Source organism: Biomphalaria glabrata, chromosome 14, assembly GCF_947242115.1.
Source record: "Biomphalaria glabrata chromosome 14, xgBioGlab47.1, whole genome shotgun sequence".
NCBI lineage: Eukaryota > Metazoa > Mollusca > Gastropoda > Planorbidae > Biomphalaria > Biomphalaria glabrata.
In genome coordinates, this window is record NC_074724.1 from 14,469,720 (window position 1) to 14,492,132 (window position 22,413).

The window sequence follows — 22,413 nt, forward strand, 5'->3', positions numbered from 1 at the left end:
ACAAGGGCATCAAGTGTTAGTAATTAAATAGCAAAAAATAAAGGTGCTATCATCAAGTTCCAAATCATGATTGTATTTTTTACAAAACCTCTATTCAAGTCAGAATTTTAAGAAGCCTGGATCCAGGAACCTTGATCCAGCAGAAACATGGATCCAGCAACCTGGACAACTGATCTAAAAAACGATCCAACTTCACTCAGTGGGCCCATCACTTTTATAGGACCCGCGCTAATTTTAGGTGTATAAATTATTAAATTAAACCATTTTATAACTTATAACAGATTTCCCGCGGCCTCCTGTCGATTTAACAGGAGGTCCTGGAAATCTCCTGACATTGCAAAATATACGAAAAAGTCCTGGAAAAATCCGGAAATTTATTAAAATCTTTTGAAAACTGATACAAATCTCCTGAAATATACAGACGAAAATTGTCTTTTTCTTTCTCTCTTAAATTACCTAGGATAACTCCCTACGTCCGAGTTGCAAAATTAAAAGAGTGATTTTTCTATTGTGTCCAAACTCTTGAGCGTGCTCTGTCGCCTCGATAGTTACTTTAGAGTAGATTACTCCCCCCACCCCTTTTTTTTTTAACGTGAGGTAGAAATTAAAAAAAAAGAGTGATATTGCACCGGCCCTGCCCCACTATTTTGTGACTACGTGTTCTCTCCCCCCCCCCCTTCTTGTTTTCTCGTGGACTATCCGCAGAGTGATCTTTCCTTTACTTCTGGACAAAATTATTGAGGGAAGAAGAGAATTATATATATATAGATGTTTGGAAAAATGATCTACATGTATCGGAATCAATTAATCTACATATAGCCATTGTTTGAAATGAAATGTATAGTTTTACATTAAATCTGCATTGTACTAGCCACACTAACATGTCACTGTGGAAGCGCGCGCACACACACACACACGCGCGCGCGCACTCCATAACGCGCTCTTACATTGAAAAAGTTTTGTAAACCCCTACAGTTTTAATATTAACGACATAGAAACAAAAAATGCTTAATGCAATACACATTTTCACAAAAGAAAAAAAATTATATCTACATGTTTAGACTGGGACGCAAGAAGTGTGTGTACATATTCCATTATATTGCTGGAACAGTCCTGATCATTTCATCATTGCTCCTCATGCCGTTTGCTGGTAAGTTATTTAATTTCTTTGTCAAAAGGTTGTAAAAGACAGACTCCTCCATATTGTATTTCTCAAGGAAAGACAGCGTTAATTGTAAATGGTAAAATTGTAAATCAAAAATGTATATAAATGCCAATATAATGACGCAACCAGTAAGTTTTTTTTTTTTTAAAGTATACACATGGAACTATACTAATGGAACACCAGCTTCGAGATTTTATGATCAGAGTGCCGTCGCGCATCTTTTTTCGCGCACCATACCAATTTGAAAAATCGATGAGGATGCCAAAGAAGAAATTTACTCCGAGAGCCACTTGGATTGACCTTCATTGAGAGTAAAACTTCCCCACACTATATTTTATTAGATCTGTAAAAACTTTATCCATTTTCTGACTATCTGATAAAATAGATACAATTTCCCTGAATAATGGATCGTCACAAAAGATTTTTTTTTAAGGCCACTTCATTAAAATAGGTGTTTCCAGTACTTCCTCATTTGGGTATTTTACACAAAATCTGGATTTTTTTTATGTACATGTCATTTTTATCATCTGTCCCGCGCAACCAAACCATCCACTTTTCCCGGTCACCAATGTTCTTAACAAGATATCAAGAGAGAGAGAGGCTGGTCCATTATTTGCGTAGTCCAGCCAGCTTTTTTTTTTTACAAACTTTTTTCGTTCTCTCTCATGAAGGATATGTTTTGAAAATTAGTCTTACAAAATACAATTCCAAACCAACTCATGCAGTTATCGTCTTTTCACAGTATTGAGGAGTCATCCTTTTTGCTAGCCAGAGTGTTAATTGGCAAAAGTGAAAAATTCATTTTCTTTAATTTTTTAAAGTAAATATTCATAACTATATCTTTTATATAATAATATATTTTTTAAATAATAATCTTTTATATAGACATGCTTTAATAGATCTAATAAATGATTAACTCGGACCTACCAATATGGGTATATAAATACTTAAATCTGGGTATTTAAAATTTTGAATGCGAATTTAAAAAAAACCGAACTTATATTGATCTAGATCTCTTGTATAATATCTAGAATAATATAGATCTACAACACCTAGGCCTAGACTAAAGTTAAAGACTAAGGTCTAGATTTATTTAACGTTTTAAAAAAAAATCAATAGATCTAATATAGACAGTCATGAGATCCACTCTATTTTATCTAGATCTAGACCATACAGGCATACATGAGATCAATAATTTGATATGAATATTTATCATTTTATAGATCTAGTCAAATCTAGTGACTCTAGTTTAGATTCTAGATCTATCGATCATCTATGATCTAGTCTGTCTATAGTCTATAGCTATACTTACTATTATACACTTTTACAGTATATGAGTATACTCATACGAGTCATACTGGCTATACTATAGTATAGACACTATAGTTAGTATATAGTTAATACTTTTTAATAGTAGATCTATATTCTATAATCTATCAATTCTATCTAGATTATTCTAAATCTAGACTTCACTTTCACATCACATTCAGTCATTCACACGATATTTGATACAGACATTGAATGAAACGAATGCAGTAGTTATATTGATTATACTTAAAGTGACGATACTTCTTATAGATCTACCAGTTGATAAACATCATCATCATAGATAATAATCTACATCTATAATCATAGTGCCCTTTATTTAGTCGATATAGTCAAGTCAAGATAGTGGAACGTAAACTCGAAGGTTTAATATAATATGGTATGAGTCTATGAGTTAGTATAAGATCTAATTATTTTGTTACTTTGTATGTGACAGTATGTCAATGTCTCAATTAAAATAATTAATATCACCAGCCATATCATTTTAAATATTTAAAAAGTAGACATAGATTTTTATTATATTATAAATAGATAGATTAGATCTACATATAATTTTACAAACTTTAGAAATGATTGATTTTATTTTTTATTGATAAGCCTTCTAGACTAGATCTAGCATCTCTAGCTAGACTCTAACATGTAGATTGTAGATCTTTGAATTGGATCGATATTCACCTTCCTAAATTGTCTCTAAAGTCTATAGCTGATTTGAGAGGCCCAACGAGGCAAGACGAGTCTATTAGTACTCTGTCTCTTGATCTATCTAGTAGGCCTACTAAGCTAGTGCATTAGCCATAGTGTAGTCAAATCTTGACAACTAGTCTTCTAGATCTAAGCTTCTAGAATAATTAGATCTAGATCCAGTTTAGATTTAGAGTATAAAAGTTTTTACTACCTAAAATACTAAATCTACTGATCTAAATTCTAGATATATAGATCCAGTTCAGATTAGGATATAAAAATATTCCACTAGCTAAAATTCTAAATCTACTGATCTATACTTAATATGTTAGATATTATATGACATCTATCTACAAAAATTATTATTAAGATTAATTATAGATTCTAGACTAGTTATATATGTACATAAAATATATAAATAAAAGATAAAATTTATGCAGGCCTAGGTCCCATAAATTTATAATTGATCCAGATCTATTAGTAAAAGTTACCTTCGATTGGCAGTTTTACCCAATCTAATCTATACAAGACAATTTATAATCCATGCCTTGCCTACACCCCATATATATTAGTTTCCATTCCATGCCATACCCAGATCCATGAGTTCATGAAATAATAAATGATGTGGTGTCAAGTTGGATCTATCCCCTGAAATTCAGTACTTTAATATAAAACTCACATATCTAGTTAATTATTTGCTGACACTCTGATAAACTTGGACTTGTGTGATACATATATGTTTCTTATCAGATTTAATTAATGAAGTTTAGGTGCATTTTAACCAGTAATAAGGCTACAAAAGTAGCATCAGGTGTATTCTAACCATTGGTATTTTTCCTGGCAACATTTCTATTCTAGTCTGTGATAAATTATAAATAAAAAAAAATGTTTGTAATGTTTCAGTTATTAACAAGTAGAACCATGGCAACCAGTTCTGATGATGTACCAGAATGGCTCAAGGATCATACTTATACTATTCTACTCTCTGGGCATCCATTCAATATTTAATGTAAGTACTACTATACAATTTTTATTTTAGTTATCTAATAGATGTTTAATGAATTGTGTGATTTTCATGGTCAAGCAACATCCAAATATCTGGGATGGAATTTAACATTTTTCTCTAAGTTTTTTTTTTTTATTTATAACACTCCTAAGCACATTCATCTTTCATGAATGCCTAATATACCTTGGCTGTTGTGCAGGCCATTCCTTTACAATAAACTGTTAGATGAAATTAGGCAAAATTGTCTGATAATTTGTATGTTTGATACAACGTTTTCAATTTAATATTATTATTTTTTAATTGTAATGTTTTCAAAAGAAATTAACCAATATGCTTAATTGTATAATTACAGTTATGTTTGGAAATGCAAGAAAAAGGCATGCATTCCTGAAAAGTCAATGATTGGTTGCACCTCTTAAAGGTAAGGTACTGCAATTTTTCCCATGTACTTTTCTCATAAGCTGAAGTACTTGTATTTTTGAAAAACTAGTTTTCCATGAAAATGTAAATCATAATATATGTTATAGTTGCTTTTAGATTAGTTCAATGTGCATCAAATTAACTGAACATCTGCCTTCACCTTTAGTAATAATTCATAACTATTAAGGTCAGGGCCATGTCTACACATTAACGCAGTAGCTCCTTTTAGGTACAGACTATTTTTAGAATGGCAAAATTATATAACTATAATTAATAACATATATACGTTTAGCATGGTCAACACATATGTCACACATATTTTTTAATTTTTTAAAAAATCCTTTTATTTATTTTTATAACTAGATAACTTTCTGTTATGAGAAAAGATGAGATTCTTGGACTCCTGCATAGCACCACCAGAAAGGAAAATCCCATCATGTTGCAAAATAAAAGTCTTGGACCAATTTTAATTTAAGATTCATATATTATACTGTAAGCTGTATACATATTTATGTATATCCTGTCATTCAGCCAACAGGTTTGGATTTAGTATTTCTTTAAATCTGTTTGATATTGTACTTGAAAACTATTAATCTGAGCCCCATTAAAACAAGAGGGAGTGCAGTGGATGAGTGGTAAGGGAAATTTTACTTTTTTAAAATTAAAATAAGAATCTAACAAAAGTAAACATATAAAATATGGTGCATTCTCCTTAAAACTAAAACCTGGTGCAAAGGTTTAAAATGTTGGCAAAAAAAAAAGCAACATCAATTAAATATTCTTAATTCCCTTTGCAAAACTTACTGAGAAGAACATGCATGTTGTTCCCTCATAAGTTTCTTGACAGAGGAAATCTTGTTTATATTAGATTTGAATTAAGCAAATTAAGAAAAAAATTATAAAAATTATTTCAAATGGTTGTATCTAAACATTATGAATTATTTTTCAGTTATAAGTATATTGAAATGAATGGATAATCATGAAATTGTTAAATAATTGCTGCTATCATTCCATTGACTAAAGAACCATAATTTTTTTTTTAAATTAATTTCAAAATTAATTAATTAATTAATTTTCAAGCAGAGTTCACATAGATCTTGATTGAAATTTTTCTTTTTTTGACTAATGCTTCAATTTTATTGTATCATTAGTTTTTTATTTTTATTACCCAGAATATTTTAAAAATGAGTACACTATTTTCATGTAATAATGTAACTTGGTATTCACACATCAAAATACGCTATAATCTTTAGGCCATATAGATTTGTATAAATATAAATTAACTTGCTTAAATACATTGTAAATGTATATTGTTTGGATAAGAATAAAGTTTTTCTGTAGACAATTATTGTTCAAGATTTGTTGATGCTCCTGCTTAATAAATTATATACACAGGTCATTAGTTTTAACACACTACTGACACAAGAAAAACTGGTCGCCCCCACTTCCATTACATAGATGTAATAAAACGTGACCTCAAATCAGTGAACATCAATACTGACAATTGGGAAGACATAGCTTTAGACCGCAACAGATGGAGAGACAGTGACCAAGAAAGCTATGGACAGTGAAAGTACATAGGTCTCAGCTCAGGAAGAAAAACGTACAATCCGAAAAATGGCCAGCTCCTCTACCACCGAAGCAAAAACCACCTTAACCTGTGCTATCTGTGGATGGGAGTGTCTCTCCGAAATAGGGCTCCACAGCCACATGAGGAAGTGTGCTCTGAGATGAAACCTTAGTCTTTCTATTTCTACGACTGAAGGAGGCCAATGATGATGATACAGGTCATTAGTTTTTAACACGTCTGATAATAAATGACAGTACAAGTTATTGAATGAAAATTTGTCATTATTTCAGGTGCTTTAGGCCTACATCAATGTGAGGTACCAGTACTTTGATTGTGTCATATAACAATTTAAAGCAACATTTTGAAATGAATAGTGTGTAGAATTGACAGTAAATACATTTAAGTGATGGGCTGTGATCTGCATGAATTGAATTTGTGTTTTTGATCTTTACTTCAAGTAAATGTTAATGAACAATTAATTTTTAATGAATAAATAATTTAAAAATAAATACAAAGAAACCATAAACATCTACTTTATTTTAATAATTTTTTTTTCATCAGAACAGTATTTCCAACTTTGCATTCTTAAAATAAAATATAATTTATTTAGAGTAGAGTCAGAACACAAAATCATAGTTTTGAAATTAAGTAAATTAAGCTAAGCTGTGATCTCTTATAAACATTTGTATATAGACTACACACAATTTAATTATTATTTTTCATCAAATTGCAGGAACTAGTACATGTACTTATGCATATTTGACAATAAAAAACCTTAGTCAATGAAATAGTAATACTAGTAAATGAGATAAAAGTAAACTAAATATCATCAATGCTATTGAAGCCACACTTGTTTCTTTTTATCTTGTTTGGTGGACTGCAATTAAAGTTGCTATTAATTTTACTGATTACTGAAATGCCAGTGTCGTCTCTTTGAATCCTAAGCTTATTTTCTTAGTTACTGGAAGTCCATATGTTTGGAGTTTCATTTTAAACACCTATATATTCCGAAATGGCCTTCCGATAGGCAAAACCTATTTGCCTAACATGTCATATGCACATAAAGAGGTACCACAGAAATGCTTTAAAGACAAGCTTAGGCGCCAACTTGCTTTAACTGACATAGAATGTATGAGAGCACCTGGTAGCATACAGCTTCATAGCGAGACAGCTGGAGGTCACTTACAAAGGTGTGGTATACACCAATGAAAATTAATTGCAGAGGGTAGACGGCAAAAAGAAAAAAAACAACTGATTCTACCACAGGTGGACAATGGTTATGCCTGTGCTCAGTGTGGCATAATATGTAGGTCACAGCTGGGGCTGAGTAGCCACTGGAAACATAGCATTCCTCATAAGTCTTCGGAATCAAAGACAAGCCTAACATTTTTGTAGAATAGTTTGTAGCTTCTGTAAATGCATGAAATGCCGTCACAAATGACACAAGTCCTCTGTGAGTTTGATCATAGTTTGATGGATTATAAACATCTTACTTCTTTGCCTTATATTAAATGGTCCTTCTGTCTGTTCCACTAGGTTTATCTAAATATCATTGATATATCGTAACATGTCATCAAAATAAAAACTAGAATCTCTGCAACTGGTTTACAAGTCAGAAGTCATATACTTGCCATTTAAAAAAAACCAATTTAGATTACTGATTAGTCAAATTAGTGACTGATTATTCGATTCATTTTAGGCCTATAATTTTTTTTATGTGAATATATAATGATCCTTTACACTTTGTGACTTTACTAGTAGATCTATACTTTGGAGTAGACTTGTTTGTTGAGCTAAAGTCGGAAGTACACATTGAATTTTACTGTGATCTAGTAATCATCTAGTCAAATGTAGTGATCTAGTAGTACTAGATTCTAGATCTAGAGTCTAGTAATCTAGTAGTAGAGAGAGTAGGCCTATCTGTCATATCGTGATCAGTAGGTGGCTGAAGTTTTATAAATCTATTCCATGACAAAAACCCTGGCTAGATTTAGATCTAGTGGTCTAGACATCTAGATCTAACTAGAATTAAACTAGAAAACTGAATTAGAGAAGTAGCTTTCTGGATCTAGAACTAGAATCTATATATTACTAATATTAGATCTAGTTGCGTCAAACGCTTAATTTTTGGTTGTTGTTTTTAATAAATGCACATAAAATACATTGTATTTTGGCAATAAAAATACCCAGTTGGTAGTCAAGTAATTCTAATAATTAATTAATGAATGACTCTATCAGTATTTGTTTTAGATCTATCAGATTCATATGACTTATTATTTATACTTATTTTATATCATTCGTCCAAGAAAATCTAGCTCTAGATCTATTTCATTTTAGATTAGGCTATTGTTGTTTTGTTGTTTTTTTTTGTCATTTTATTTAGGCTACAATATTATTAAGATTTTTTCTTTGTTTCCCACGAGACGTGTATGCCTATAGCCTAGTCCTTTCGATGATAATAAAAAAAAAACGATTAGAAATGCGTAGCTTGGAGTGTCAAAACTGTATTAGGCCTCCTATTTTTATTTCGTGCAATTTAGTATATCGTAACAAATACGCATTCGGCGGAACGGTAGACAGGTCTTCATCCCGATTTAGTGTAAATAAACCAAACACAGAAACACTGAAAGATTGTATTTTCGGAATTTAGATTCTATTGTTTGGAAAATAAGTGGCATTTTATAGGGTGATCGAAAAAAATAACTTTTGTGACGATCTCTTATTCAGGGAAATTGTATCTATTTTATCAGATAGTCAGAAAATGGATAAAGTTTTTACAGATCTAATAAAATATAGTGTGGGGAAGTTTTACTCTCAATGAAGGTCAATCCAAGTGGCTCTCGGAGTAAATTTCTTCTTTGGCATCCTCATCGATTTTTCAAAATGGTATGGTGCGCGAAAAAGATGCGCGACGGCACTTCGACTCTCTTTGTCTTTGTAAAAAACTCGAAGCTGGTGTTCCATTAGTATAGTTCCATGGTATACATAATTAATAACCTTAAAATATATAAGATTTACATTGCATCTGAGCATTGATTATTTCTGTAACACTCTAAATATATAACAAGGTCATACAAGGGCACCAAAGTGCTTGTAATTAAGCAGTTTCCAAATCACGACTGTATTTTATACCTCTGTTCAAGTCAGAACTTAAAAGAGACTGGATCCAGGAACCTGGACAGCTTATCTCAAAAACGGTTTTAACGATTTTCCTAGAAATTTAAAAGTTGGTGTGTATCACTGAGAAAAGAATAAATTCGATCATTATATTTTTTCAAAATAAAAGATAAATAAATATAAATTTGACTGGAGACTATATCTAGGTCTAGAGCCAATAAAGCGTAGCCAGCTGAATCACGGTAATTATGCCATAACTGAGTAAATTTAAAGTTGCTTCAGTTTTATTGAAGTTTATAGATTACATCTAGATTCTAGAAGTAGATCTAGAGTAGATCTGAAAATCTCTAAATCAGAACTTTAGGTCTAGTGTTGAATCTAGATGTTATTATTATTTTTGGTAATTATTTTATTATATTTGAAGTTTAATAATGGAGGTATTGCCTTTTTAAAAAAATCTTTTTAAAATGTGTTCTTGTTAGTATGGTATATTTTACGGAAGCCTTTATTTTTAACTATAGTTTAATTTATGTCTGTCTAATATAACTGAGCCACTTACTGGTTTACGTGAGGACCTATTTCTTTGAATGTTCTAGAAAACCTTGCTGGAAAATTCTGGTTGTCTTTTGTCCTGTCACTGTGTGGAAGATGGTCTATCTCAATATGTTACCCAGCAGTTGTGTTATACACATTGGAACTGTTTCCTACTTGTGTCAGGTAAAGTCATCTTCTCTACAAGAATATTAATTCTAATAGCAAATCTACGGAAATGATTTTGACTGAAGCTCGGTATAAAAACACATTTTTTAAATTAAAAAAAAAATTATACCCTGCTTAACTGTAAATATTAAAATGTATCATTTGTATATAGGCCTAAATTAATATAAAGTAAAGTAAAGTTCCTCTTTTATACCTTGCGGTCTATAGGGCAGATGATGTAAATGTCATCTGATTCTGTGGCCTATGGTTAACGAGGGTGTCATGTGGTCAGCACAACGACCAACCGCCCTTTACTTTTCCCCAACTAATGTCAGGTACCTATTAGAGCTGGTTGAACTCAGAGGCGACCGAAGAATCCGAAATTAAAAATCCCAGTCTTCACCAGGATTAACCGCTCAGCCACCGCGCCTCCCCTCTAAATTGAGATTCTAAAAATAATATTTTTTAGTTTATTTAACCAAAAGTCTGTCAAATATACTTTTTGCTCCATTTTCAAGATTATTGATATACATTATTTGAATTTGTTTTCCATTAAATTACTTTTACTAAACAAATGTGTCTAGTGTGTGTGAACGTGTAAGTGCGTGTACCCCTACAAAACAATGTATCTTCGTATTGAACTCTTTCCACTCCGAACAGAAATACTGGAACTGGTATATCAGATACTGCATCAAGCGTGGGGACTCTTATCTCTCCATATTTTCGAACTCTGGTAAGTTCAGTTCATGTTCAAACATTCATCGTATATTCATTGTTTCCTAAGGGATCATATTCCAGATGCCCCATAAGGGTCTTCTCCAAATGGGTCAAGAAAATGAAATTGTGTGATGTGTAAGTCTAAAGCTTTCTGTTGTTTTTTTTTTTTTTTTTTGGATTGAGGGTGGACATCTGTGGCATTTTACGTCTCGAGAGACTATCTTTTCCCTTTGCAACTTCTTGTGTGACTAAAGAGGCCAATCCTTGATACACAGCTGCGATCGCAGGTTGGGCATATATAATCACCAGGCGCCGTTGCATTTTCACCCTTCTTTCTGCTTCTGTTGTGTATGACATCTGCAATCTGTGACCCTTCCTTTATGCTCTCTCTCCATGTGGATCTGTCCAGTGCCACCTCTTCCCAGTTACCAGTGTCGATTTTGAAGAGCTTCATGTCGCGTTTGCATACATCCGTATAACGTAAGAGTGGGCGACCAGCGGCTCTCCTGCCTTCTATTAGATCGCCATACAGGATGTCCTGTGGAAGTCGACCTACTGGCATTCTACGAACGTGGCCAAGCCAGCCAAGGCGTCTGCTGCTGATAACAGAGCGGATGTCCTGGCATCCTGCTCTATGTAGCACTTCCTCATTGGTTATCTTATCTTGCCACCTAATTTTAAAGATCCGCCTTAGGCATCGGAGGTGAAAGACATTCAGCTTTTTTTCCCGCCATGAGTAGGTTGACCATGTTTCACTTCCGTACAGCAAGGTGCTCAACACTTAGGTCCGGTAGACTAGGGCTTTAGTACTGCTAGTCAGCAATATGTTGTCCCAGACTCTTTTCTGCAACCGTGACATGGTGGCCATTGCCTTGGCTATCCTGTTGTTTATGTCTTTATCCAGTAGAGTGTTGTTGGATATGATGGAGCCAAGGTAACAAAAGTGATCGACAATTTCTAGTGGTTGGCCATTAATGCTTACTTGAGGTGCAGTGTTTGTGTTTTGGACAAGTATCTTAGTCTTGCTTTGACTGATGTTTAAGCCGAACGTCTGGCAAGCAGCAGATAGTTTGTTAACCATGGACTGTAGCTGAGTATCAGAATCAGCCACAATAGCTGCATCATCAGCATACAGGAGTTCCCTGACGAGTAGCTTCCTAACCTTGGTTTTTGCCCGCAGCCTTGATACATTAAATAGTTTTCCAGAGGATCTTGTATGGAGAAACACACCTTCGTTTATGTCGCTGTACGCATAGTGCAGTAGACAGGAGAAGAATATGCCAAACAGAGTAGGTGCGAGCACACATCCCTGCTTGACACCACTGCAAACCTCAAAAGGTGCTGATTGGGCTCCATTGAATTTGACAGTACATTTAGTTTCCTCGTGAAAACACTCAATTAACTTCAGTAGTTTGGGAGGGCAACCTATTTTCCTCAGGAGTTTGAAAAGGCCACTTCTGCTGACCATGTCAAAAGCTTTAGTCAGATCAACAAAAAAAATGTAAAGGGGTCTGTCTCTCTCTCTGAATTTCTCCTGCAGTAGTCGTAGAGAAGATAGCATGTCTATAGTGGATCTACCACTCCTGAATCCACACTGAGACTCTGGGTAGACTCTAGAAGCTATCACTTGCAGCCTGGATAGTGCCACTCTTGCAAAGATTTTGCCAACTATACTGAGGAGAGAGAGATACCCCTATAATTGTAACAGTCACTCCAATCCTCTTTGTTCTTGTATATTGTGACTATAGTTGCGTCACGCATGTCCTGTGGGACATGACCTGTTTCCCAACAGCGGCAGAGGAGAATATAGAGTTCAGGGAGCAGGAGTGATTCGTTGACTTTCTCTACTTCCACTGGGATACCATCGCTCCCAGGAGATTTTCTATTTTTTAAGCAGTTAATTGCTTTTTTGAGGTCACTAAGGCTCGGAAGCTCATCTAGGCATTCCAGTACTGGAAGATCTGGTAGAGAAGCCAGGGCGACATTGTCTACTGTATTCCGCGTGGCATAGACTTCGAGGTAGTGTTCTGTCCATCGTTCTATCTGCTTGGTTTGATTTGTAATTTTTTCTCCTGATTTGGATAGAAGGGGGGCAGGCTTAGACACTGTTGGACTCAGGGCCGCTTTAATGACATCATTAATGACATTCATCGTATTGTTACAAATGACCAGTGAGAGGAAGAGGTTAACGTGTGACCCCGACGAGATAACACAGCAGCGGGTGTTCCCTGGAATGTACATGTATAAACAGAGACAGGATGTGACGTGTCCTCACGTGTTGTTCCAGGGGACGAACAGATTTAAGTAGGGGGACAGTTACTAATGAACAGTGACAGATAAAGGTCACTACGTGTGACCCCGACTTGATGACACTGCAGCGAGTGTTTTCTGGAATCTACATTTATAAATAAAGACAGGATGTGACGTTTCCTGACATGTTATTCCAGAGGATACTAGGAGTGTTTGTGCAACTTTAGAGAAGCGATTAGGGACTCTATATAAGCCTGAAAGTTAATGTGAAAGTCAGACGTATGGAGTCGTGATTGAGCCGTTACAGTCGATACAGACGATGTAAGACGTGTGCGGCTTTGTGGAAGAGAAATGTGTACGACTCGATGCAAGTTAACTAGGGTAGAGTTAACTGGAGTGGACTACTGTCGTTAAAGTCTATACAGCGAACTACAGTGGACTTGAGCCGTTACAGTCGATACAGTCGATGTAAGACGTGTGCGGCTCTGATTCGGTAGACTTGAGTACGACTTGGTTCAGCTTTGGGAGACCTGGAGCGACACTGGGAAGTGTGTCGTTGGTCTGTTCTGTGGAATACGGCTCGAGGAACGTTGAGAAGAGATGAATTGCAACGAAGTGAAGAGATGAATTGCAACGAAGTATAGCTAACTGTAAAATGACAGATATTGTACAGTCTTCTACGCTACATGTTACAGTAACGAATTGTTAGAGTTAATAGTCATTAAAGTTATATGAAACTGAGAGTTTAGTCGTCAAGTTCTTTGCTGTGTTTTTATTTGTGTGCCAACTAATACATCTAGCCAGAAGATTCAGAAATACGTAACAGTATATTCATTGTTTTCCTATGGGATCATATTCCAGATGCCCCATAATGGTCTTCTCCAAATGGGTCAAGAAAATGAAATTGTGTGATGTGTAAGTCTAAAGCTTTCTGGTTTGTGTTGTTTTTTTTTTTTATTGGATTGGGGGTGGACATGCTTCTTATTTATCCATCGTATATTCATTGTTTTCCTATGGGATCATATTCCTGATGCCCCATAAGGGTCTTCTCAAAATGGGTCAAGAAAATGAAATTGTGATGTGTAAGTCTAAAGCTTTCTGGTTTGTGCTTTTGTTTTTGGATTGGGGGTAGACATTTATCCAACACTTTTTATGTTTGTAAATGTGTACAGAAGACAAAATGTACAAAGTAAAAAAGTAAAGTTCTTCTCTTAGACCTTGAGGTCTATAGAGCAGATGATGTAAAGGTCGTCTGTTGCTGTACAACGATTGATTCAATCAAATGATTTTTTTCTCCTAATCCTGGCTATTCTGCATGCCCAAATTACAGTATTAGACTTATACCGGCTAGTCTTGGCAACTCAATTTACACCTAGTGTGATGTTTGCATGGTCTTAACCTGGTTTAGAATAAGAAAATGGCGGAGGTTACTAGTGAACCACGAGTCCTGAGTGACCGTGTCACTGGAAATGTCACTCGTAAGACCCTCCGCCAGACAGAACACACAGTTCAATCAGGCAGGTGAGAGAGAGATCTCGTTCGCTATAGCTGGCCTAGAGTTTCAAGAGCCTATGGCTCAACTCAACCTGACAGTTTCAGCAGCCTGCTCTCATGGCTCAACTCTACCTGACAGTTTCAGCAGCCTGCTCTCATGGCTCAACTCTACCTGACAGTTTCAGCAGCCTGCTCTTATGGCTTAACTCTACCTGGCAGTTTCAGCAGCCTGCTCTTATGGCTCAACTCTACCTGACAGTTTCAGTAGCCAGCTCTTATGGTTTAAATACTTGTCTAAATGGTCCCAATTACTAACCCTGCTCGCTTCTCTCTCCTACCGTCAATTTTGTAGTTCGAACCGACACCAGTCGTTATAGAAGGCCTGAACACTTAACTGCAACGTCACAACCTGTGGGCAGTATAGACCAATAGATCGTTGCCACGTCACAGATCTGTACGTCTCGTTTTGACTAAGACGTCACGATCTTTGTGTGTGTAGGGCGGTTCTCAACTTCCTTAGAGAACAATAAGTCGAACACGGACTTAAAGGGTAAACAACTCTGTATATTGAACATTTAACAGAGTTATATGCAACCTTTCCTACGTGACAACTTTTTCTCCAAGGACATTTATTCTATAATTTTTGTAGATTAACAAAACCTCATTTTTAACACCTGTTTGGAATGAGTTGAAAACACAATAGAATTACATCTCTAAATATATATTGTAATGCCTTAAAGATTCGTTACCACTACATAGTTTTTGTTAACAAAGCTTATATCAACTCAAAATGTATGTCTCTCTGTCTGTCTGGCAAAACATTTGAACATATTTTTCCTCCCATTTCCCATTCTCGAATCAAGTGAAAACTTTGCACAATTCTTCATGGAACCTGACAAGACATGAATCAATCAAAAGATCAAAAGAATTAAACAATTAGTTAACTAATTAATGATGATTAATTATTTTCTTTGATTTCGAAATAAGGTGATTAATTCTACTTAATGATATATATATATATATATATGGATTTAGTCCCCTTATCACGTTTCGATACGATTTTTCTCCCACTTCTCATTCTCACATCAAGTTAAAATTTGAATGACTACTCATAGTCCATAACAATACACGAATCAATCCAAACATAAACTACTTAGTTACTTTTTTTAGTACTAATTAATTTATTTTGTTTTATATAGCAGAAAAGGAGCTAAACACTTTATTTTTAAATAAATGGTAGTAACTAGAGATTATTCCCCTTAGATAAGCTTTGATTTTGAAAAGTTTTCTTTTCCTATTGCCTTGTTTCTTTTTTCTTAATCAAGGTAAGGCATGTACCGTGGGCGCCGAATGTTATTTTAGGTGCCATGTGTGTGTTAGCCCCACTCACTATCAGAGGCCTTCCAGAAACTAAAGGGCGAGAACTACCTCACACCTTAGAAGATATGAATAAAATGATGAGCAAACCGCAACAAGAAATCAAGGAAAACAGCACTAATTAGTTTAATATGTTGTTCTTTTTTAAAGTTGTCTTTCTTTTAATATTGCGTTTTGAATTTTAAAAAGTTGCTGAAAATGTTGGTCGGGTGTATGATTGATTTTTTTTATAAATGAAGATGAAACTATACATATCTAACTTTTGGCATATCCGATGAACAGAATGCAATAGTATTAAAAAGTGTTTAGTATATTCGGAAGAATAGTATACAATAGTATTGATAAGTGTTTGGTATATCTGGTAATTAGAAAGCTGTAGTTATGAAATGTGTTTTAAATATCAGATGAAAAGAATGCCGCAATATTGATACGTTGTTGGTATATCTGATAAACAGAATGCAGTAGTATTGATAAACTAAGTCTGAACAATAAGATAATCTGTATTCTTCTGCTTTTTTATGCTATCTATATAGAGCGGGGCGTGGGTCTTGCCAAAATTGCAAAGCGCTTGACTTCCAAACAGGGATTGAATCTCAATGAAGACTGTGATTTTGAAGTTCGGAACTTTTAAGACTCCCCTGGGTTTTCTTAACTCTAATGGGTACCCGGCATTAGTTGGGAAAGAAAAAGCGGCTGATCATTGTGCTGGTAACATGATACCTTGGTTAACCGTTGACCACAGAAACAGATAAGCTTTACATCATCTGCCCCATAGATCACAAGTTCTGAAAAGAGGGGAGAGAGACTTTTTTTTTAACTACATGGATACTAAATAGTATATAAAACGAAATGGTCGATAAGTTTTCTGTGAATCTTCTCTTCATTCTAAAAAAAAAATTTGCAACACAGTTTCCAATATTCCCGAAATTGGACCAAGGAATATGAACAAGAATCTACTATAAAATGTTTAGGTTATATCATAGACATAAATAAATATAGACTGGCCGAAGGAAGTAACTTCATGTAACTTGAAAACATGTATATCTATTGTATTCGGATTTCCGAATTATGAAAAATTACATTATCTTGAAATATCTTCAGTCTTAGAAATTAAAAAAAAAACAATAGTGAAAATAATGTAATAGTTATATAGGTTATGGCTGAAATAGATATGAATAATTAACTTTTATACTGCTCATAAATGCTGTATAATAAAGTACACAAAATTGCAAGTCACAAATTTTCGTTTCATAAAACTCTTTAATCGGCCAGTCTATATTTATTTATGTCTATGGTTATATATATTATATCTAGACTGGAAAACGGAAACAAAGTCTTAGCCGCGATTGATCATTTCACAGACCTATACATATAGATTGTTATGTATTAATCACAGAGCTATATATTCACGCCAATTTATGAAATAAAGTCATTTCCTGCTAGTTTCCATTTTGAAGATCACACCACTAGATTCTAGATAGAAATAATTCATGTCTATTAATTTTAGTCATATTATGTACATTTAAATAGATTGATTTTGTTTTTATGTATCTAAATCTAATAATTATGAGACAGGGTGCTCTTATTTTCGATGTTCAATTACTAGATCTAAATCTAAACATTAAATTATATGTTACATAGGTTAGGGTTGAAAAAAACAACTTTACTTCTTATAACTACTTTACAAAACAACGCCTTGTTTCAACTTTTTAAAAACGTTTTTCAAGACATTTTTTGTAGTGTTAAAAGATCTCCATGTACAGTCTAGATATAATGTATAGGTCTGTGGATTAGATGCTTTCCGAGGAAATCTCAATACAGTATTTCTTCATTTATCTTCTTTTTCTCTACAACTGTCTTTTATTGCACAAAGAAGAGAAACTGTAAACTGGATTTTAAAATTAAAATGCAGACAAAGATTAATATTATGTGATTAGCCTAATACTAAAACCCACATTGGATAGATTTTATTTAGAAGTGTTTAACTTTATTTTGTTGGCATTACACTCTCACTAGCATATTCAAGACTATTATATTTATAAGATATCATATCATTCTAGAATCTCAGTCTCATCGCTTTCAAATCTATTTCTGATTTGATTAATTTTACTTTTTTTTTCCTTGGTGAGTGAGTATGCAGTTTGTTGGTTTGCTCTTAGCGTGTTTTCTAGTCTAGTTTGAGCATTGAAATCGTATTTGCTTAGAAATACTGGTTCTCACACTATATATGGTTCTTATCCTTATTGCTGGTCGGAAAAGTGTTTAGAAACACTGGTTCTCATCCTAAGGCTGGATGTAAAAGTGATTAGAAATACTGAATCTCAACCTTTGGCTGAAAGTGGAAAGTTACTAGAACACTGGTTCCTACCCTATGTTTGAATGTGAAAGTGCTTAGAAACACTGGATATCTCTCTAAAGTTGGATGTGGAAGTGCTGAACAGTGAGTGTACTATTCACATGGTTGGATGCCGAAACTTAACAGAGCTATTGATTGTTCTTAACTATGCTTATTAGCTGAATACATAAGTATGAATGAAAATGAAAAGAAAAATGAACCAATTAATTACTTCATTGTGGTAGTAGTAATTATTTAAATTTAGTTAGATATTGATTATAGGAAATAAATCTTATAGTCTTATAGATTTTTAAAGTATTACTAATAATATATTAACACTGTTAGCTGATAAAATATAAAATACTAACTCATGTCAGGCCAGAGTTCTGGGTCTCCTGTTAACTTTTAGAGGTGAAGGGGAGCAATTTAGGTTATTTTCACTATGTTGTTTTTATTTTGTTTATTTGCCTTTGTAAGATGTTTTTTTGAATCGAATGTAACTCATAGTAAGTCTGGTTTTTGTTTTTAGTTTAGGATATATGGATTTTAGTTTCTGGACTTTAATTATTGTGTAACTATTATTCAGTGTATCTGATATTGTTCTGTTAGTTCCATGCTAGATATTTCATTTGCCAGAACTGTGCCTGTATTTTATTTATATTCTCAATAAAACAAGTTATTAGTCCGTGAATAGACATTCTCAATCTTCATTATATTTTTATATTTGTTGTCACGGTTATATTTATGATTGGGTTACATTTGGTAGTCAGAATGACCTGACAACTTATACAGACAAGATAGGCATCAGTAGCTTTACTTTCTCCAAATCTGTAATATCATGAGTCACATTCGTAAGTGAAAGCCAGAGACAGTTTTTCTGGAAGTTGTGACTTTAGTTTTCATGGATGAAAATGCTGGCTTGAATTTGTATGAAGATCCTTAGTGACAGGCATAAATTTAAGCAATTGTTCCTAGTTCTGCAAAATACAGATTTTTTTTTCTTCAGCACAATCACTCAAGCAAATTTTAAAGAATTCTTGTAATATTGAAATAATTATTTTATGCTCTACACTTGAGTTGATCTAAAAAAAAATCACTTTCTTCTTTTAAATGTGGAAATTGACTCATATCTTTGTTTTCTTAAATAGCTTGTCTATAAAATACTCCTAATGGCATGCGTCTCAAATAGCCTTTGACAACTAAGTCCAGCACCTGGCCTGCTTATGTGGTTTAGATATTAAGCCCCACCCCAGCGAAACTGCTCTTACTAACAGGTGAAGGGGTGAAGGCGGATACCTGGCGCCACAAAACCGGGAGCTTCGAGCAGATGGAGCTCGTCAGCCTAGTAAGGCAGTTCATCTAGGAGAGGGGTACTCTGACTTCAAACCCACGCTGCCTTGCGGTACTGAGGCTTCAGGAGACAACCTCGAGGAGAAATCAGGAGTGAAGCCCCTTAGGCCTTGGGAGTATCAGCTATGAAATTCCATCCGGCTGCTTCTGCAACTGAGTTGGTGCCAAATGTAATGCGATGCGTTCCTTTGGATCACATCAGCAAGGTCAAGAGAGGGATCATGACGCATGGGCCACCCATGACCCCTTTATCCAAGGCCCAGGAATGCACCCCGGAGAGGAAACTCTGGTGTTGCTGCAAAGCGGCTGAAACGCCAAAACCAGTGACTCATTTGGGCGCATCCATTGCCCTTCGAGACAAAAGGAGCCATATAATAGCTTTAACTTCATTTTGAATCCACTAATCATTTACTAAGGCAAATGACAGAAAAGAATGGAGAAAGAAAGTTGACAGATCTTGACGGACGGACGGACCACACAAAACTAATAGTGTCTGTTTTTTTATCGTTGTAATTTTTTTTTTTAATAATCTAAAATTAAATTTGGTTAGGAGTTCTAGACAATCTTTATCTTAAACACATCTACGTCAACGGGTATTCTGCAAGTATTGATGAAATAACTAAATTTAAATAGACCTTCGGAACATTTTGCGCACCGTTATCTAAGTCTGAATTAATTGACCTATCATCAAACTGGAATCTTCTAAGCCATGTATGTAGATCCGGTGTTCTAGTCTAGACTACATATTTTCAATGATGCATGTCTGTATCTGTATCACCAAACTAAATTTTCAACTTGTTAATGTTACTTGTTTACTGACAAAGAAACAAAAATTAAATAATTTGATCTTTAACACTTCTCGTAAACATACATTTTACACGGAAGCAGTACAAATATCTAGTAAAATGTGCAACGTAGAAATCTATTCAAAAATCTTATCCCCAAAAGTTGTTCAACTTTTAGGGTCCACCCTCTTTAAAATAAAACTAGATTTATATCTATACGTACATTGATATAATGATATGTAAAGAAAGAGTGTCTCCTTTAAAGAAAATAACATTAAACAGCTGTATGAAACCAAACCTTGAGTGAAGTATTGGTAAGAATATTTTCCAAAAGGAGAAAAGAAAATGAGTCGGCTGTAAGCTCACATTATAAGTAAAGAAAAAAAAAACAAATGAATATAAAAGTGCTCGCTAGCAATGATGGAAGAAATGTGTCAGAAAATAAGAATGCTCGAAATCTTGGTATTTATTCGCGTACAAACTGGACTTCTGAAATCAGAAAATTAAAAGCCGTGAGGAGCATGTGTGGGACAACCCCTGACAAAGTTTTGGCAAAGATGTTTCAACCATCACAAAGGATCTTTCTTTTCCATGGGAGAAATTTGTGAAAGTGACTTCTAATGGTGCCAGAAGTATGGTTGAAATGGAACAGAACCTTTGTGGTTTCATTGAATTATTCCCCAACAAAATCTATGAGGCAGGGTGTTCAGTCTGGACCATGTGATCTATCTACGGTCAATGTGTCAAGTGCCCATACAAATGTACAACTGGAACTTACGAAGCCAGACAAATCGAATCTCTACTAGACAACTTTCAAGTGATGCAGACAATTGATGCCAACACCGTGTTCCTCAAAGAAACGTTTCTCAATCTCCTACAACAAGCGTTAAGGATGATCACACTAACTACAAGCCTTTTTTTGTGAGGACAAACCTTTGCAGTGATGAATCGGGCCAAACCCATGTTACGTACTCCTTCACGGACGCTAGAATTCTAAATTTAGTGCTCCGACTTGATGTCTGCAGCCGGATATTTAAAAGTTGCTTTAGGATAAACTTCTCATGAAATAATGTAAGTAGACATACTAGATTTACTAGTTTCCTATAAAATATCTGTGGCGTAGCTAGCCGCACGTGCGGGCCGCACGGGGCATCAAGTCGTGGGGGGCGTCAAACTGAATACAAACTTTCTCAGTAAAACTACACATTGTAATTACATAAATAAAAAAAGATACATTTATTTGTTTAGGTTTTTTTTAATCCTATTTTCTTTATTAAATTAATTTAATTAAATGTAAGATGTAGACCAGCTGGAATCAAATTTTACCAGATTATTTTTCAAATCTCTTTTACACTTTTTTTAAAGCCTTACATGATGTTTCTTCATTGTTCAATGCACTAGTTATGGACAAGTCTATAATGGTGTTTTCTTTAATTACTAATTAGTAAGGGTTCAATCTCTTTTGTGGACTAGTTTGGGGGGGGGGGGCTATCTGGGAGAAGGTTTTCCAACCGCTCAGCAAACACAACTCTGCTAGAGTCGGAATTTGATCTCAAGCCCCCTTGTAAGGTGGCCGAGCCGTAGCCAAGCGGTTTTAGCCTCTCATTCACTCATCATTTGCTTGAGGGAAACTTTGTCTGTGACTAGGCAACGATAATGACAGCAAGGCTCAAGATTCAAATAATGCAAGAGATAATAATGCAAGAGAGAAAATGTGGAGAGAGTATCTGTAGAGAATCTTGGGCATCATGCGTTTTCTCTTAGGGCAGAATCTGGCACTCCGTGGGCATCACGAACGAGTTTAGGAAGAATTGACGAATTTATTGTAGTATAAGTGCTCACGATAACAAAAAACCAAAACAAAATCATACAGAAAATATAAAAATCAAATATTTCTCGATTATTTTCCAAAGTACACCTAACATCTAAAATCTGGATCAACATTTTATGATACGTTGTCATGCAGAGCCTCAAAGACGTATTGCCCACAAGAAAAATTGCCAGGTGAAAAAAGATGAAGATTGATTTTCTATCAACACACAAGAAAGAGCTATTGGTGGAAATACATTCCTTGGAGCGGGTTGGACCGTAAAGTTCATAAAATAATAACCTCATAAAAAC

General features: G+C 34.5%; 1 protein-coding gene and 1 long non-coding RNA gene across 4 annotated transcripts in view; both read left to right on the forward strand.

Moving 5' to 3' along the window:
- The window catches only part of LOC106061720 (organic cation transporter protein-like), a 31,404-nt gene extending 12,563 nt beyond the window's left edge, over positions 1 to 18,841 (forward strand). The window contains exons 9-12 of the mRNA XM_056011263.1: positions 1,062 to 1,150; positions 9,882 to 10,002; positions 10,645 to 10,717; positions 15,771 to 18,841. Coding sequence (XP_055867238.1) covers positions 1,062 to 1,150; positions 9,882 to 10,002; positions 10,645 to 10,717; positions 15,771 to 15,947 — 460 coding nt within the window. The 3' untranslated portion in view covers positions 15,948 to 18,841. The remainder of the gene's footprint in view (positions 1 to 1,061; positions 1,151 to 9,881; positions 10,003 to 10,644; positions 10,718 to 15,770) is intronic.
- LOC129922948 (uncharacterized) lies at positions 1,819 to 5,943 on the forward strand. 3 transcript variants are annotated; one of them, XR_008774870.1, is made up of 4 exons: positions 1,819 to 1,985; positions 4,076 to 4,181; positions 4,531 to 4,599; positions 4,962 to 5,943. It is a non-coding gene; the product is annotated as an uncharacterized LOC129922948 (long non-coding RNA). The 3 variants fall into 3 exon arrangements; XR_008774871.1 differs by lacking the exon at positions 1,819 to 1,985 and adding an exon at positions 2,157 to 2,246; XR_008774872.1 differs by lacking the exon at positions 1,819 to 1,985 and adding an exon at positions 2,745 to 2,870.
- Positions 18,842 to 22,413: the final 3,572 nt, after the last annotated feature.